Source organism: Misgurnus anguillicaudatus, chromosome 11, assembly GCF_027580225.2.
Source record: "Misgurnus anguillicaudatus chromosome 11, ASM2758022v2, whole genome shotgun sequence".
Classification (NCBI taxonomy): Eukaryota; Metazoa; Chordata; class Actinopteri; order Cypriniformes; family Cobitidae; genus Misgurnus; species Misgurnus anguillicaudatus.
The window spans coordinates 4,970,293-4,989,476 of NC_073347.2; the positions used below are offsets into that span (position 1 = coordinate 4,970,293).

Here is a 19,184-nt window from a genome sequence, read left to right on the forward strand (position 1 = left end):
AATTATTAGCTACACGTACGCATCAGCAGTTCACTTTAAAATACACTAAATATTATGGACAGGAAATTATATTATGACATTTGGATTGTCAGGATAACAACTTTTTGTTATCTCGAGATCCCCAGAAAATAAAGTCATGATCAGGAGAAAAGCAAAAATAATATTAATGCACGTTCTCTCTTGGCTTCAATACAATTTAGACAAAAAGAAAAATTATAATTTCAAATGAAGGCATTACTTTATTGAATTATTTTGTACAGTTGAATAAATAATAGATTAAAAGAAGTGACAAGTTTTAGACACATATTGATCACTTCAGTTAAAGCATTCATTTCATAACATTATTTATTGAATTGCAGTGTTGGGATGGAGATGTGATGATGGTGGAATGGATTTTGTCCTACCAAGTGCGGTCCCTGACATTGTCCCGAACAACGGACATTTGTTAGAGAGACGCGCCGGGAGTTCACATCCACGAGGAGGAGTAAAGGAGTTTACTCCTGCATTTGAGGAGGCGAAGAGCCCCACAGGTCAGATGGAAATTTTGTGTTCCTGACAATCTTTAAATCTGTACCATGTTTGTTCCTCAATAGTTTTGTTGGCCCTTGCAGATACTGATATCTTACTACATTAAAGTCAGTAAAATAAAGCATCTTACAATAAGAAATTAAGTTTAGACCATTTTTCTAGTGTGTTTTAAACTCTTATTTTAACAGCATTATTAATGCAATAATCATTGCTGTATTTTTAGGAATTTGTTATGAAGAATTAGATACTCAATTACATATACATATTTAATCAAAGAGTATCTGAGTGGACAGTTTATTAAATGTGTTTATTAAGTATTATTACTGAGCACGGTTCTTTGTCATTCTCTTTTGTCATAATGAATGTTCTAATAGTTTATCATTTGTTTTTGTTTTTCTTTTTTGGTGTAGAAAAATGCGAGAATAAAGTCTTGAAATCATTAAAGAAGGCATGGAAGACTGTAAGGCGCCCATTCCTTCATAATGATAAAGTGGAAACACTGATTCCTTCAGAGGTTTGTTACATCATTTTATTTTTCTACAACTATCTGTCCATTTATAGACATGTTTCCATCCAGGTTTTGTTATCGACCAAGTGAATATGCGTAAAAAAAGGTTTTCTATTCAAATGGTGTCCGTTGTGATATCACGAATGATGAAAGCGACATTACTTTTGGTGTATCACAAAAAATCTGATCTTGAGCAAATTATCTACCTAATTTCTCTAATGCTTTTACAATAAAAGCTTAGCCAGGTCCAGTCTGATGTTTGTGGTCTCGGTAATTTAAAATAAATGTGCTTTCACCAAAGGGACCCGATTATGAGGAGAAAAAATGTAATATTTAGGAGAATAAACATGAATCATTTTATGGATAAGTGATTGACATTTCAGCACTTCATGAAGTAAGTTCAGTGCAGCTCTGTGTATATGGAGGATCGACTCTGCAAATCAAAACAGAAAGTCTCAGGCTGCAATAAGAGCGCCTATTGTTTGCTGTTATGCCCTTCAGAGGTTGCGCGTGATGAAGATCTATCATGTGACATCACATTTATTTGCGTTAAAGCTATTTTTTTATTTATATATTTTTTTGAGGTATTCACATTGCGTTTATGCGCTAAAGCATTTTTTTGCTAAAAAGCCTTGGATGGAAACATGGCTTCTAAACATGTCTGGAAACATTTATCTGTCTGTCTGTCTGTCTGACCCACCTCTGGTCTTCTCCACAGCTTAATGCAGATTCAGATAATCCTAATGTAAAGGATGGTGCTGGTCTGGCCAGCTCTGAATTAAACAATAAGATCAAACCGGAAAAACAACGAATGGCATTCTTTGACTGTCTCCGGAGGGGCAAGGTGGAGTCAGTGCCGACTCCCCTGCTTAAAGCGGATCCAGCTATTCCTGATGTTAGGGAAGTTGTTGATCCTGCATCACAGTCAAAGACCTACGTTGGTCCGAAGAAACAGAAACAAAAGGCTTCAAAGAGCCGCAAATCTAACCTCCAGGGAGAAAAAGTGACTGTTGTGCCAACTCAACAGCCCAAGGCTATTTCAGATATTCCTGTTGGCATGGATGTTCCTGCTCTGGCCGGCCCCCAATCAAAACCAAAGATTCGTCCGGATAAACGCATGACATTGACGCAACGCTTCTTTGGATGCTTCCGGAGGGGCAAAGTGGAGTCGATGCCGACTTCACAGATTGAGGCCGATCCAGCTATCCCTGATGCCAGGGAAGTTGTTGATCTGGCAGATTTTCAATCGAAGAGTGTTGGCTTAAAGAAACAAAAACAAAAGGCTTCAAAGAGCCGCTCATTTCACAACCCTTGGAGTAAAAAAGGGAAGAGTAAAGTGAAAAAAGATGCCGATCCAGCTATTCCTGATGCCATGGATGGTGCGGATCTGGCCAGTTTTGGTGGCATCGCTGCAGCCAATGCCAGGCTACAGACGTTAGGTGCCATCCCAGAGAATATTGGGTCAAAAGATGTTGGAAATCTTGAGGCAAAAGGTGGTAAAAATCCCAGGCCAAAAGCTTTTGGAAATCTCAGACTTCCTTGGTTTTTTAATGCAAAAATAACTAAAAATCCTGGGGCAAAAGAAGAAGGAAATCCTGGACCAAAAGAAGAAGGAAATCCTGGACCAAAAGAAGAAGGAAATCCTGAAGCAAAAGCCCTTGAAAATCCCAGAAATCCCTTGTCAGAAGATGATAAAGTTGTCAGGCCAAAAGTTATAGATGTTGTTCAACAAGCTTCTGAACCGCCAAGCGAGAAGAAACCAGCTGATCCCTCAGTGCCTAAAGGTGAGTGTACTGACTTCATTACTCCTACGGTGGGTTGCACCAATATGTGAAATGGTTTCTTCATCATATTCTTCTGTACCTGGAAATGTATGCTGTACCTTACATCTGTGAGTATATGAGTGTTAACATGTACTGTCACCTCATCATTTTTCTGTGTGTTTTTCAGAGCCTTTATATTGTAAATATCAATTCTTGGGGGATGAAGTGCTTGGGAAAGGTTGCTTTGGCAAAGTGTGCAAAGGGATCCGTATATCGGATGACACTCCGGTAATGCACTCGTATTTATATCAAACACAATGTTTGCTGAAATTTGTATGTCCACTTGATCTAAACCATGTTTTAAAATTTGTAGATTCTCAAACCTTAAAGTTATGTGTGCAGTGTCAGGTGAGCCGCTTCAGTCAGCTCAAGAGAAATTAACTTTTGTTGTTTTCTCTTTACAGGTTGCCATCAAGCAAATAAGCAAACGAAAGAATGAAAGGACTCTTCAGATTGTAAGTTGTCATAAAATTTGATGAAGTGAACTAAACAGAAAATAGACAGTATAGCAATTACGCACCAATACAAGATATTTGTTTTATCTAATTGTAATTTGTTGACCATTTTTTCTTCAGCCTGGATACCCCAAACCACTTATTACAGAAGTGGCGCTGATGCTTAAGTTAGGAGAAGCGCCCTCATGCCCCAATGTCATACAGATGTATGACTGGTACGAGACTAAACACTTTTACACGCTCGTGTTGGAGTACCCACTGCACAGCGAATCCTTGTTGCATTTTGTTACAAATCATGGAAGACTAAGTGAAAATACAGCAAGACATCTCATGCGTCAGGCGGTACTGGCAGTGCAACACTGTCTGGATCATGGAGTTTTCCACACCGACATCCATCCCGGAAACTTCTTAGTGCAGCAATCTACAATGAGCCTGAAGTTAATTGACTTTGGGGCTGGACATTATCTGACGCATGATGATGTCTGTGATTCCTGTGACTTTAGGGGTGAGCTGAATTTTTTTTTATATAGCGGAGTATTGAAACCTGCTGTTTCTTTTACAAAATGACTCAACATGATGTTTTGTGTACAGGAGCTCTATGTTGCACCCCGCCTGAGATCTACACGGTTCAGAAATTCCACGCCGTGCCAGCAAACGTCTGGGCCTTAGGTTCTGTGCTGTACTTCATGGTGCTTGCATCTTTCCCCAGTGCTTTATACGAATTTAATTCCAGGAATCTGAAGACAATTGAGAAGGATTTATCAAAGGGTGAGTGAAAATGACTGATCAACATGCACACACAAAGCCACAATAAATATTATCAGAGGATACGGTCTGTCTGGCAAGATGTTAGATTTTATTGTGTTTAGCTAAACAGTCATTTAGTGGCTCGCCAATGTATTACATCACTGTGCCATCATCTTAACCTGAGGTACTGTCTGTCTGTGACCAGGGGCCCTTTAGATGATAGACAGACAGACAGACTTTTTTGCAGTATTATTAAATGACAACAAAAGCGTCTCTTTATGCCGTGATCATTATTGTCATTTGTGTGTCATGATGACTAACCAGCTCTCTCCTAAATCTTGTACAGAAATCTGTGATCTGTTAAGTGGTTGCCTGGCCCTGAATCCAAGTGATCGTCCGACGCTCAAGCAGATCTTAGATCATGACTGGTTTAAAACTGAGTCTGATGAAGAAGAGCTACTCGTATACAAAATGAGGTAACAGACCAATTAGGAAACTACATTTTGCAGATTACATGCTTTTTATTTTGTGTAGTTAGTTGTATAGTAAGATTGTTTTAAATGTACATTTTCATCACTACAGGGCACTATCCACAGAAAATAAAAAGGATGAAGCTGAATGACTGAAGAAGAGGGGAATGATTGGAGATGCTGTTTTCATCATCCTGAGACATATGGAGTTTGCTAATCATGTTTACGGATAAATAAGGTAATAAATTAATGCTTTTTTAACTATCCGTTTGATCACATTATTTAATGGCATTATAATGTATAAGTTAACAGCTGTGTGTTAGATGTTGTTTAACCAACACTTCTGCATTTGTCCTCTTGTGTCTCTCTAGTTTCTATAACCATAAAGCGAGAATAGCACAGACATTTATAGGGCCACAATTTCTCAGGAGGAACACATTTTTGCACACTTTCTGCATAATGTAAGTACACAACTGCATTTATCTTTGTATATTTTATTACAAAAATTATACATATTGTGCACTGGCGGCCGGTGACTTCTTTTTTCCGAAGGCGCTTGATGCGAAGTTCAAGTTCGTCACAACGTTTATGTAGCCCATCATGTGTGTGGTTCGTAATTTCAAATGATGTGTTCTGCACGTCGAGAGATCTTATGTGCATCACATGTATGGTCTTATTTTGACCAGATACAGTGCCAGATACTTGCATAATCTCATGCGTAATCAAAGTTTACTGTTAAGGGAGTGTCTTGCGTGAATTTGTGAACGTGAGCGTCTCTTTAATCATAAATGGTTTTGACGCGTGTGCAGCAGGAACTTATTTTGACAAAACACATGATGCACATGGTTAACATGACGCAACAAACAAATATTTTAAAAATGCGAAACACATGACACTCCGAACACTTATTTTGAATTAGCGTCCCTCGGATGAGCAGTCACGAGCCGCCACTGATATTGTGGCTTTAAGGTTCTAGATAGGCTATACTATAAATATGATGACTAAAAATTAAATGTTGACATTTCCTTTCTTTCTCATCTTCAGGTTTTATTTCAGCCTCAGTCGTCATGACCACAGACCGCTGGCTGAATGTCTGATGCAGATCCTGTCTCATCCTTGAACACATTAAAAAAAATGTTTTAATTCTTAAAGTGACACCATGTAATTTTTCAACCTTCATAATAAATTTTCAAGACCCTTGTGATAGTACATCGACTTTAAATAGGTTGAATGACATGTCTACCATAGCCTGACGGGGTCTGTATCACTTTTACTCGTATTTTAAAACTTAGGGTTTCTGGTAGTAACCAGAGCACAAAAAAAACTACAAAATTCGACTGCTTTACGGCATACGTCACTTCCTCCACACAATTTGTTTTTAACGTGAATTTTGCTGGAGGCTTACTTAAGGAATGTAGAGAGCAGCTTATATTATGTGACTCTGTGGCACAGTCTTTAGCGTCACGGACCTATGACACGGGCGACCAGGGTTCGATTCCCCTTTAAGGCAATTTTTTATATAAACTCTTGATTCATACATAAATGCGATGTTCTTTATAAATGATGGCGATTATCTTGCATATAGTTCCCTGTATTCACATGCGGTGTTCGCATATTTACCTTTCTTTTACTGTGTCTATGATATTTACATTACAATCCAGGATGCAATAGCAGTCAAACTTGCTCAAACTCACACAGTGTAAAACCAAACCCTATTCATTCACCAATCAGATCCGAGCGTTTCTCTCTTCCTCATTTGCTGCGTTCCGCTGTCACTCACGTGACGTATTACAAAGCGGCAGCCTTTAGGTCTGCTTGGACCACATCGGTTTACTTGAATAAATAAATATCCTGATTTAATGATTAAAAGATGTCCTTCTGATGAAGCGTTGGATGTAGATTTTACTATGTATGAACTAAAGATGGCACTAGGGGGAGTTAAACATTCATCGCCTGGAAAAGATGATATATGTTATATTATGATTCAACATCTATCAGATAGGTCTTTAAAGATTATTCTTAATCTTTTTAATAAGATATGGAATGCAGGAAAGATTCCTTCCTCTTGGAAGCATGGAATAGTTGTACCTGTTGGCAAACCTGGAAAGGATAAATCTAATCCTATTAATTATAGGCCAATTGCTTTAACCTCTAATTTATGCAAGTTGAGGAAAAAATGATCATACGTAGGCTAAATTATATATTGGAAATAAAAGGTCTGTTATCACCATATCAGAATGGATTTAGGGCAGGACGGAATACTATGGACGCTGTTTTGAGTTTAGAAGCAGATGTTAGGAAAGCTCAGGCAAATAAAGAAGTTTTGATAGGGGTTTTATTTGATATTGAGAAAGCATATGATATGCTTTGGAAAGAAGGACTTTTAATTAAACTTAAATGTATGGGAATTGGAGGAAAGATGTACAATTGGATTATGGATTTCCTTCTAGAAAGAACTATACAAGTTAGGATAGGAGTAGAGTATTCAGCGACTTATAGGATTGATAATGGAACTCCGCAAGGGAGTGTATGTAGCCCAGTATTTTTTAATATAATGATTAATGATATTTTTAGTAACATTGAGAATGACATTGGAAGGGCATTATTTGCAGATGATGGGGCAATATGGAAAAGAGGGCGTAATATTGCATGTGTGTCCCAAAAGTTACAAAAATCTGTAGATAAAGTGGAGATATGGGCAAATAATTGGAGTTTTAGATTGTCTGTGGCTAAAACTCAGGTTATATGTTTTACTAAAGGGAAGAAAGTACCTGAAGTTAGATTAAAGTTGTACAATCAGGAGCTGGAGCAAGTCCCGGTGGTTAAATATCTTGGTGTATGGATGGATTCTAGATTGACATTTGCAACTCATGCTAAAAAGGTGATTAATAAATGTAAAACAGGAGTAAATATTTTAAGATGTTTATCTGGAATAGAATGGGGAGCTTGTAGGTTGTCTTTGAAAAGAATATATTGTACTTTGATAAGACCTAGTTTAGATTACGGAAGTATTGTATTTGGATTTGCATCTGAAACTACTATGAAAAAGATTGAAACAATACAAAATCAAGCTTTAAGAATATGTTGTGGGGCGTTTAAAACATCTCCCATTTCAGCTTTACAGGTAGAGGTAGGGGAAGCTCCTTTACACCTTCGTAGGTATAAATTGAGAATGAACTATTGGGTTAATTTAAGAGGACATAAAGAGTCTCATCCAGTAAAGGGGGTAAATGTAGAGTTTTGGGAGCATGGAAATAAAAACATTAAAAGTTTTGGATGGATTGCTAATAGGGAAGCAGAAGTAGTGGGTATTGCTGACTGTAATGTTACTCCAACTGTGATCGTATCTAGAATCCCACCTTGGTTTTTTCCTATGCCAATTGTAGATTTTCAAATTCATACAAAAATGAAAAAGGAGGAAGATACCCCTAAGAACATAATTGCACAACAATATGTAGAGCAGAATTATTCCTCATGGCTACATATATACACTGATGGTTCGAAAGACCCGATCTCTGGTAGAACTGCTGCTGCAGTATATATCCCGCAGTTTAAAACTAGTATTAAAAAAAGAATATCAGATCATGTATCTGTGTACGCAACAGAATTAATTGCTATGGTGCTAGCCCTTCAGTGGGTAGAGGATGTAAAACCAAGCTTAGTAACAATTTGTTCTGATTCTTACGCAGCATTAATGAGTCTTACTAGTGGACTAAAATCATCAAGGCAAGACATTATATTTGAGATACTTGCTAGTTTGTTAAGAGTTAGTAATGTAAGTTTGATAACATTTTTGTGGGTTCCTGCTCATGTGGGAGTGGAGGGGAATGAAGTGGTTGATAAACTAGCTAAGGAAGCTCTGAAACATTCAGAAATAGATGTCCAAATTACTTTGAGCAAAAATGAAGTTAAAGGGAAAATTAAAGAATTCATAAAAAACAAATGGCAAGAGGCATGGAATTGTGACAGCAAGGGTAGGTTTATGTATAACATTCAACAGAAAGTAGGAAATGGAAGATATGTTGTCAGGAACAGAAAAGAAGATACAGCAATTTCTCGCATCCGAATGGGTCATACTAGATTGAATCATTCTTTTTTTAAAATAGGAAAACATGAATCAGGGCAATGTAATTATTGTATTCAGCCAGAAACCATAGAACATGTAGTAATAAAGTGTAAGAAATATGAGAATGAAAGGTTAAAACTCATCAATGAAGTTATTAAAAATATGGGTGTTGAAGCATTCAATTTGATAAATATATTGAAAGAACAAGAAAAACAAAGTATTATATATGGTTCTATAATAAAATATATTAAAGAAATAGGAGTATTTGATAGAATTTAACTTTTTTTTTCTTATACTTTTATGCGAATGTCGTATGCTTACCAGTGCTTCACACTCCAGTCCAGTTGGTGGCGGTAAATGCACCATAAGTTGGTTTGCCATCCGCCATAAAAAGTCAATAGAAGAAGAATCGGTTTACTTGGATTTGGAGCGACAATTTTCACACAAAAGAGAGGAAAAACGAGCGCCATTGCGGAGAATCCTGGTGGCGAGGGAGAGAGAGAGAGAGAGAGAGAGAGAGAGAGAGAGAGAGACGATGCAACAATATTTGTTTGGGAAAGGGCAAGGAAATACTTCTGGTCGTTTCTGAATTGGAAGGCTGCAGCCTCCGGAGGTCAAATATGCAGGCTGCATACGTCATCAAGCCTGGTTTATTAAGGTAAACTGAGCAATACATTCGCAAGTCATAAGCATACTGCAACAATTTACGATTAACTAAGTATAATAGTCAACTTTGTAATTGTTAATATTGTGAAATAAGACAGTCTTGATGACGTATACAGCTTAGAAATACGACATCTGGAGGCTGCAACCTTCAGATTGAGAAATGGCTTCTGCCACGACGAGTTCCTCGTCAGAAAGTTGTAACATGACTGCGTTTCTCCCTGTTGTCTCGAGATGTTGATCGTTTAGCGTTTTAAATGTTTAGTTTTTAGTTTAGTTTTAAGGTTGGCCAGTTCCTTTCCTTTGCGACAGTGCTGCGGCGCTTGTGGGCTCTAGGGGCGCTAGAAGTGAAAAATACATGTCTAGCACCCCCTAGTGGCCAAAAAGTTTTATGGTGTGCCTTTAATGTTTTTATATTTTCAAGTTGTATAATAAAGTATTTAATATATAGTATGTCCTCTATCAGCTGTGTCTGGCTCTCTCTCTAGGCTTTTTTTCTCCTAGGAGTTTAGGGAGTCAGGTTTAACTTAGATCTCTCTTCTATACATTACATTATCACAAGGCTCGATAGTTCAGTTTAATCTTTGCAACTTTTGTTGTCCCTTGATTTTTCTGTGTTTTTTCTTTTTTTTATTAATGTAAAGCTGCTTTGAAATAATTAAACAATTGTGAAAATTGCTACAGTATAAAATTGAATTGAATATGGAAGACTTTTCTTTAGCAGATGTTTTAATTTGTTTTGTTTTTTACTTTTTTATTTGATTAAACTGATTAACTTGGTTACTTATGTACATGTTTTTCATATGCAATATCGAACCCTTGACCTTGGTATAAAATACTGGGAGTTAACGTAGTAAATCCAATCAGACACAATGTTAAACCTGATGCTGTTTTAACCCAAATAAATAAGTACACTTGACCTAAACCTTAAAATATACCCTTCATTACTCTGTGTTCTAGTTTAATTTGCATGATTTCTCTCAATCATCATTTTGATTAACTTATTTTATTTAAATCTGTGGATTGAACATTTCACCAATCATGCATAAATTAAACTGCTACTCTGCAGCTATTTCTGTTATCACTGTTGGCTATTATTTTTGTTGTAAAGTTAAGAGCTGATTAAAAGTACATTACTTTACGAAATACATGTAATATATATTTATGATAATATAATTGCAATTGGCCTTAAATGAATCTAGAATAAACTTGAAATGATTGAAGTGCTCGAAACATCTGCTGGGGAAAACATAAAAGCATCAAGATCTCACTCCAAACATTTTGCACTTTTTACACAATTGCAAGATTTTGTTAAAATACAAGTTTTTGGGAAAAATTACAGATTTAACTTAACTTAAAGCCATTAAGTCAAAGTGTATTCTGTTTTTTTTTTTTTTTAGGGCAAACAGATTATTAAGACTTTTACCGTTTTTTTAATTATACACATGTTTGTCATTAAATCTGTCTATAAATAAAAACTAGAGAAAATTGTAGCGTTATGAACTTATAATAGTAAAAACCGTCCAAAGTTCGCCTAAATCATATTAGACACTGCTCATCTGTGATCAACTCCCCCTACTGGTGAACTATCTTCAGACTGGAAAGGATTTGGCGTCTAATTATCATTATTTGTTATTATTATAATTATAATAATTACTGACAACGGTCTATTAACAGTGCTTTTATCCCTCTTTTATTTGATTAAATGTCGTCACCTCTTTGACTTTGTGTCAAATGCCTTTCTTACAAAAAGATAAATTTCAATGAGCTTTACCATTTGAAATAATTCCTAAAACCTATTTTGCATATCTAAATGTTAGCAGGTGCACGTTAGCTTAGCAGGTATTAGCTTAGCACACCATCAAAACAGGAGAACTGGTGGGATTTTTTTGCTACAAACTGACTTTATAACAGAAGTCGAGTGTTTTAACCATAGATATGTATATAAAGGCTAGATGGCTCGTCCGCGCTGCTGGCCAATTGAGTGCAACGTCCGCATTTTGGCGGCCATCTTACGACAGGGCGCTCGCTCACTCGTAGCATTGAGTTTTAATGATGCAAGTACTTTTAAATGACCATAATTGCTTAATTTTTTACCGATTTTCAAACGGTTTGGTTTGTTATAAACGTCAAAGATGTACCTATGACACTGCATACCTATAAAATAAAATAATTTTTAAAATAAAAAATAAATTAATGAAACATGTTAAAGGATCCAGAATTATGGCCACGTTAATAACGTTTGTAAAAACCCAAACCGTTTGAAAATCGGTAGAAAATTGAGCAAGTTATGGTCATTTAAAAGTACCTGCACCATTAAACTCAATGCTACGAGTGAGCGAGCGCCCTGTCGTAAGATGGCCGCCAGGTGATGCCGTTAGGGACTCCGCCTTGAGCCATCTAGCCTTTATATACATATCTATGGTTTTAACCATATGTGAGCTGACGTGTCTTCGGATTGCAAAAACAAAAACACACAGATGCACCATATATAATCCCAATCTTCTTGTTTTATCCGTCAAAACATCTTTATGTGCATGTTTTAGCCATAGGTTTTTAGCTGCAAGGTGGGCGGCTATGCCTTTTTTTGTGCTTTATTATGTATCAAAATAATTGTACAATCAAAGCATCATGTAGCACCATTGCAAGCATAAAGGATTACAAATAACATTTAAAGTAAAAGAAATACACTTTAAGGAAAAAAGAAAAGAAAGAGGGTATACAATACAAATCTTTCAAAATGAGGAATTTAACGCATTGTAATATGCCATAGTCTTGGTAGCCTTAGCGTTTGAAAGTCCTTTCAAAGTTTCAAAATAAATCTTCATCTTAACCTTAAATTTGGTAATATTGGGCTTAGTCCGATATTACCATATAAGATAATAAGATTTAAGCGGCTATGCCCTTATATGCATAGACATTATATACGTAGACACGTATGCCAACATATGACCCGTCGCCATGGACACAAGGGGTCGGATATCTAAAGTTAAATATTTTTAACTTACGCGTGAAATGGTTGATTTTAAATATATAAAATATATTAAGTAAACAACAACAGCCCAGGTTTAGTAAAATTTTTTTTATTGAAACTATAAATAAATATTCTGCATCCATTTTAGGTGTGCCACTGTGGGTGGCTCGCGCACATCCGTGGCTACGCCCCGCCGTGACCCAAATCTCGTTCGCACATCATCGCGATGTTTATCATCAATTTACAAACCTCGCCAGTCGCCTCATCTTTGTGAGTATACCATTACATTTCTGTTTGTTCTATATTAAATTCATTATATGTTTTTTATTAATCCAGATCGGCTTCTAAATGTTGTCTGGATTGTATTGGTCATCTATATTACATTATTTTTGTTCAAAATAGGGATTAGCGCGTGATTAAAAGTCACGTTATGTTAGTCACCATTAACATAACGTGACAGATCCTCGATAATTTTATTATATTCATATTTTTGGAATTAACTACCAATGTTCTTCTACTGTGATATTTTGTGTTTATAGTACACAAATCATACCTTGTTTCTACCGCAGAGTTAGTTTACTTCTACTGTGGTATTTTGTAGTACAGTAACAGCAAACCTAATGCTTTTACCACACTAGTTCAGCCTTTTTATACATAGTAAATAACAGTAACAACAACACCATGCTTTTAATACATTTGATGTACAATTCAGAAATCTTTAGACATTCAGATCCTTCTTTTTTGGTCAGTTTTATTCTGTTGCCGTTTTATTTATTTATTTATTTATCTTATTATATAGTCCGATGATAGTGGGCGGATCTTGGGGTTTGTTGTTAATAGTTATACACATACAATGTTTAGTAAATAAAGAATTTTAAAAAATCCAAAATTTGTAATTCACAATTTTTTTTGTCTTGCAGTTTCTTCACATACATCTCATACTCCTCCATCTACACGCTCCACAACATTTAAACCAACGGCTCTTTTAACAGCCATCACTTGCAAAAGCTCTCCTCACTCACTCAGTGAGTATGTTTACATGCACAGAATAAGCGGATAACTATCAAAAATCTGCTTATTCATGCGTTTACATGCAAATCAATAAGCCGGCTATGCAGACAACTGCGTTTACAAGGGAATTGAAGAATTATCAGTTCCCTTTCGAGAGCGGTCACTCGACATTGCGTCCGCTGACGCTATGGGAAACTCCTCCCTCTTCCGGTTTCTGAAGCTTTTATTGAACAACGCCAGTGTTCTGGCCAATGCCGCCCATGACAGCCTTATAGGGGCGGGACTTCCGCTACTATATAGCCTGTTTAGGCGGCAAAACACCCAGATTCCTTCTCTTCACCGTGACTGAAGCGTCTCGCCGTAGATCGTCGCACTTGTGAGGGACGCAAGGATCGCGTCCCTTACACGCGTTCTGGCAGAATTTTACAAGGATTTTGAGCTTCGCGCCTCGAGTGAAGGACCGTGTATCTTATGGACTCCGAGATATATCGAATCACTGCGTTCTCGGCAGCAAACCACCGCCGCCAGAGCGCCGTTGGTGGCAATGCTGTCAAACTGAGGAGAACGTCGCGTGCGTTCCACGGTAACGTTACCCGCCCTATTAGCCTCATACCCCCGGGGTATCCGAGGTTACGGACGCGGGAAAGACACAAGGCTTCCTTTCCCCACCTACGCAGTGCGGAAAATGCCACAGTGTGCACAATACATTTATACCGTTGCAATACCCTCTCATATATGTTTGTCCTGTACTTATAGCGTGCTTCGGCCGCTCCCCTTACATGATTAGACCCCACCCTGGTGTCTGCTTTGTAATTTAACGCACTTCGGCCAGTGCTAGCATGCACAGACCCCCTTCGGGACCGGTCGCATGCGAGCACAGCGTGCAGACGGCTCCTTTCATAAGACCTTCACCTGCGACATGGCCGTCTGTGACGCTTGTGTGGATGTAACTTAATATTTTCCTTGGCTTCTTTGTGTGATACAGTGCGCTCTGGCTGATTTTAAACGTTTCAGCCATTAGCACAGCGGCTGGCCTAACATAACATTATGCTCGCCTCAGGCTGTCCCGTGTGAGCCGCGCCCATTTTGGCCACGTCACTACGCGCGCTATTTTGCGTAGCGTCATATGTTCACAAGGACCTGCTATTCTTCGGACGTACTGAGGGGGGCAGCAATACACCATTAATGTGTCTAAGCTGCCGCAAAAATTATACGAGAAGAAACGTTACGTATGCAGACAGTTATACTCGTGCCTGTTATCCATGCTACACTTATTGCTCTTCGTATGATCAGTGATGGTACCGCATCACACACCACACACACATTCATGCCCCTCATCTGTTTCGGGTGACGACGGGAATATGTGTTGGCTATGCTTAATGCTTTCAGATGTTGTGTTCAATGGCCGCTGACGGGCAGCGAGCTACCAATCAGCACAACATCCTTCTGTGCCCTGTTGACATTCCCTCTGCACCTGTCCTCTTTCAACTATGTGCCAATTGAGACCATATATTTAGCAATATACAGCTCTTACGGAGGATACATGGCGCGCAGCGCTCAGCCATACTCTGAATGTGCCCGTTAAACACGCGCTGCAAAGAAAAAGGAGGGAGGATAATGTCGGGTTTGATCCTTCGCACTGAGTAGCGATCCGTATCAAAACGCAATGCACAACTCACAGTGCTCAACCCCGCTCACCATGCATCCGTTACACACGAGCTGCAGAGCAATGGGGACCGACCGAGTATAGCGAAGTGTGTTGAGTGTGGCCGCTCGCTTCGCACAGCGATCTGTCTCGACACACACACACACACATCTAAGCAGTGCACAATGCATCTCGCACGCCCCCGATTGGTGGCAACGTTGCTCTATACTTACGGATTGCACTATATATATATATATACACATTTCTTATAGCAGCCTATACGTCTGGCTATTAATGTATATTTGCATTGAATAGAGGCTTATTGTACTGCATTCCACTATATATATACTCATACGTATATTTATATATATTTATACATTAATAGCAGCCCACACGCCTGGCTATTAATGTATATCTGCATTAAATAGAGACTCATTGTACTGCTTGACACTATATATATACTCATATGTATATTTATATATATTTATACATTAATAGCAGCCTGCACGCCTGGCTATTAATGTAAATCTGCATTAAATGGACTCATTGTACTGCTTGACACTATAAATATACTCATACGTATATTTGTATATATACACATCATTAATAGCAGCCTACACGCCTGGCTATTTATGTATATTGGCATTGAATAGAGAGGCTATCTCTCTCCTCACTCATCTTGCTCTTAGCTCCCTGGCTGAATGCAGTGAGCCGATGCGGATGTAAACTTGTAGGAGTTATGTTGCTGTACCAACAGAGGATTACTATCATGCCTTACACATCCGTGCAGTGTTCGGGCAATATCTCACTACAAACACAGGTATCTGACTCCCTGCGTGCGCGTGGCGAGCTGTTACTAAGTTGTTCATTCTTAAGGAAGTGTCTCTCTTTCTCTCGGGTTCTGCATCCGACCTTGCACAAAGCAGCAAGCCACTGCAGACCCAGACTTGGTTTTTATATGGCTCTATGTGCGGCAAGTGAGCCAGTGCCCTTCAGCGGATCACTCCGCTAGATGATTCACACACGTCTGGGTTGTGCACTATGTGGTACAGTTCAGGAGTTTGCAACATAACTGTACAGCTGTTAACAAACTCTATTAAATGGCAACCTTGCTTCAAAGCACACAGTATGTGTCACCCGACACACACAGACGACCGGTTACTATCCGTTCCAGTGTATAAGGAGTGTATCTCCTCGCTCGGTGCTATTGCAGAACCTAGCTCTGTTCTTCCATGGCGCTGTGTAACACACCATTGCTTTATACCACACAATATGTAACTGGAATCCTGTGCGCTGCAATCCGTTACAGAAATGTCCCAGATGCGTGGAGTCGAATCTGCGCTTGTATCCTGCATTCAGCCATCCAAGCGGTGAGCTGTGACAGTTTTGACTGGTCGGCCATCAGTGCATGTCTGAACACACAACCCCTGTGGCCCTACAGCAGCCTCTCAGGCACATATGGCTTGCTCGGCGCTATTATGATTTGTCATGGGTTTGTAACGTCTCCATATGATGGGTGGCTCATGCACCTATGTTTAGCAGCAGGCTTGTTCCACGGCTGACAACATATACTATAATAGGCACACGCATGTGTGATCGGAGCCATTGCAAACATGTCAATATGGAGCTACAACATCCCGATTGCTCGGCAATGTTTAGCCCATTACCTTACCCTGTACAGCACTCAATTCCTCCCTTGGCTAACGCCGCTGTGATACAGAAGGCAGAGAATTATGAACACCCGCTTATAGGGTATTTGTATATACTATTACCCAGAGCGGCTGCCAATTTGATTTGACACAGACCACCCCAGCTGTGCAGACCTGTCGCACAATCACCGCAGCGCGCCGGTATTGAGTCTGGAGTTTACGAACGGGTAATATAGTTGTTACCTGACGAGAGAGGTAGAACAGCTTGTCCAGCCACTATTCTCTCACCATTGACTATGACCTCTGTTGTGATAGGAGACTACTAGCCACGCCGGTGGTGCTTATAGCAGGTTTTATGTAGACCCGCACACATTCACAGGGTGTAACGCTGTTCCCTCTTAGCTGAGTGTAATGCGCATCCTGCTATCTTATTGCCCGTTTGGGATTGTACCAACCAGCCACAGACACACTCCTTTGATTAAAGTAGTTTCTGCATGCGTGCGTGTGAGCATATAAGCACGGTGTGCATGCCAGCTTTACGTTTATGTGCTTCATGCGAGCCGTCCCCCTCAGGAGCACTCTGGATATGAGTCTGCTCTGAGATATTCCACCCGAGACACTGCTGTGCTGGTGACGAACGCCTCCGTGGTTGACCGGCTTACAAGTTCACAGCGCACTACCTACTGTACCAGACAGCAATTTGCGTCTGCTCTTCATTAAGCAGCTCATGTCCTGGCTGCCGCAAATGCGACACAGACTTAAGGGCTGTTAAGGACTTTAGAATGTTTGAGATTGTTTGGACGTAATGAATCAGTACATGATGGTGGAAAGTGTAAGCTTTGTCCTTATCAGAGTTGCGCTTTGTATGAAACACGTTGTGCTCGGCCAAGTGCCAGCGGTTACGTGTTGCCCTATTTTGGTTTTGCTGCTTATACACGCAAAATCAGTAAGGACAGCGAGCCCTTTCTACAAGACGCCCTCTTTACGCAGCACCTGTAATGGTGTGAAGCAATGACTACGACCCGGTGCACTGTCACGTGTCGAATGTTCTATCTTTGCAGCAGTGCACAGATGAAGGAAAAGTGGGCTGTCTACCCCAAAGGTTTTCATGCAGCTATCGCTACATTTCATGCTGGTGCCTTGGGTGCGCAGTGGCCAGGCACAATTAATTCTCTTAAGTGAGAGAAGTGGCCAATCATTTGCATATTTTAGTGCCGTCATGGGCTGTACATGCCCTTAAGGGACTATGTGCCAAAACCACCCTCAGCGCAGTTAGAGCATAGACGGTTGCATAGTACCTTCCCATCTAGCTGATGTGAGCTGTGCCCGGTATGAGTGTTATACATTTATCTAAGCACTCCGCTCTGACATTACTGTTAGAGCAACTCTTTATGCTTCAGAGATGGGCTGTGGCATTTGTTAACGATCGCTGTGACCTGCCCAGCTCATTCTAAGAAATTTCCCTGCTCCACCTAAGCAGTCAGCTGCTGGGATCCAGCTGGGTTCACTGGATCATTAGGTGATAATGAGGGCAGCACATTACTGCCACATTGGCATAGCGGTGTTATTCTAATTCGGCAGTCGCACTATCCGACGCCTCTTCATAGTTTGTACTGGATGGCCAGTACAGCTGATGTATTAATATGGAGCCTCGTTTTCGCTTCTTCCTTGTACTTTCACGCTAGCTATCTTGGCCATCGTGCATCATATGTTAATACCAGCAAATACTCTGCGTGGATATGCTTGCTACCGCCCACATTGGGTCGGCCTAGCCATTGCTGTTGTAATGTTACAGGTTGCTTATCTGCTGTAGGGCTGCAATAAGACCTACATGCAGCCTGTGACTGTATGCATTCTGTTCTGTATAAGCTCTTGATTGAGTCCCTAGAGACTCAGGCATCCAATCTACTGTGCGTTGGCTTACACAGACTGGATGGGGATTGTGCACCGACTCAGGCATTGTGGTGCACAGACTTGAGTAAGCTTCACTGGAGCTGCTCTTCGCTGTTCTCACGGCGTGTTTGAATACATTCCCCATAGCGTCAGCGGACGCAATGTCGAGTGACCGCTCTCGAAAGGGAACGTCTCGGTTACTATCGTAACCTCGGTTCCCTGAGAGACGGGAACGAGACATTGCGTAAGCCGCCGTGTCACTGCTCAGATCAGCTCTACTGTTCGTTCAATCGAAAGAATCTGAGTATTTTGCCGCCTAAACAGGCTATATAGTAGCGGAAGTCCCGCCCCTATAAGGCTGTCATGGGCGGCATTGGCCAGAACACTGGCGTTGTTCAATAAAAGCTTCAGAAACCGGAAGAGGGAGGAGCCCCCCACAGCGCCAGCGGACGCAACGTCCCGCTCCCGTCCCCCAGGGAACCGAGGCCACGATAGCAACCGAGACGTTTTCTCGCAGGCAGTGACGTCACCACCTATAGGGAATGTTAATGTATGTCACAGCAGTGTTGCATTATGGGACGTGGGTGCCATGTTTAGAGGCACCGCCGACCGCTATGCCATTTAATTGTGGGCATGTTAAGCTAAAACTAGGTAAAATTGAAGAAGAACGGAAGAAATCGAGAAGTTGAAAGAAAAAGAGAAGGGACCCTATAGGGAGAAACTAAATGCTACTGCCAAAAAACTTTATTTGG

At 40.0% G+C, this 19,184-nt stretch overlaps 1 protein-coding gene across 1 annotated transcript; it reads left to right on the forward strand.

Moving 5' to 3' along the window:
- The first annotated feature begins 871 nt into the window (after nt 1-871).
- Nucleotides 872-5,922, forward strand: LOC129416359 (uncharacterized). Its single transcript, XM_073872912.1, has 10 exons — nt 872-1,042; nt 1,755-2,820; nt 2,987-3,087; nt 3,264-3,314; nt 3,435-3,819; nt 3,906-4,082; nt 4,408-4,537; nt 4,644-4,769; nt 4,903-4,992; nt 5,576-5,922. The coding sequence occupies exons 1-8, from the start codon at nt 887-889 to the stop codon at nt 4,681-4,683; spliced, it is 2,106 nt and encodes a 701-aa protein (XP_073729013.1). The 5' UTR covers nt 872-886; the 3' UTR covers nt 4,684-4,769; nt 4,903-4,992; nt 5,576-5,922.
- Nucleotides 5,923-19,184: the final 13,262 nt, after the last annotated feature.

Excerpts from the sequence above, each read along its gene's own strand:
- LOC129416359 (XM_073872912.1), top strand. The coding sequence starts at position 887 with ATGAATGTTCTAATAGTTTATCATTTGTTTTTGTTTTTCTTTTTTGGT. Across the intron at positions 2,821-2,986 it reads TGATCCCTCAGTGCCTAAAG|AGCCTTTATATTGTAAATAT; the intron begins GTGAGTGTACTG and ends TGTGTTTTTCAG. Across the intron at positions 4,083-4,407 it reads TGAGAAGGATTTATCAAAGG|AAATCTGTGATCTGTTAAGT; the intron begins GTGAGTGAAAAT and ends AATCTTGTACAG.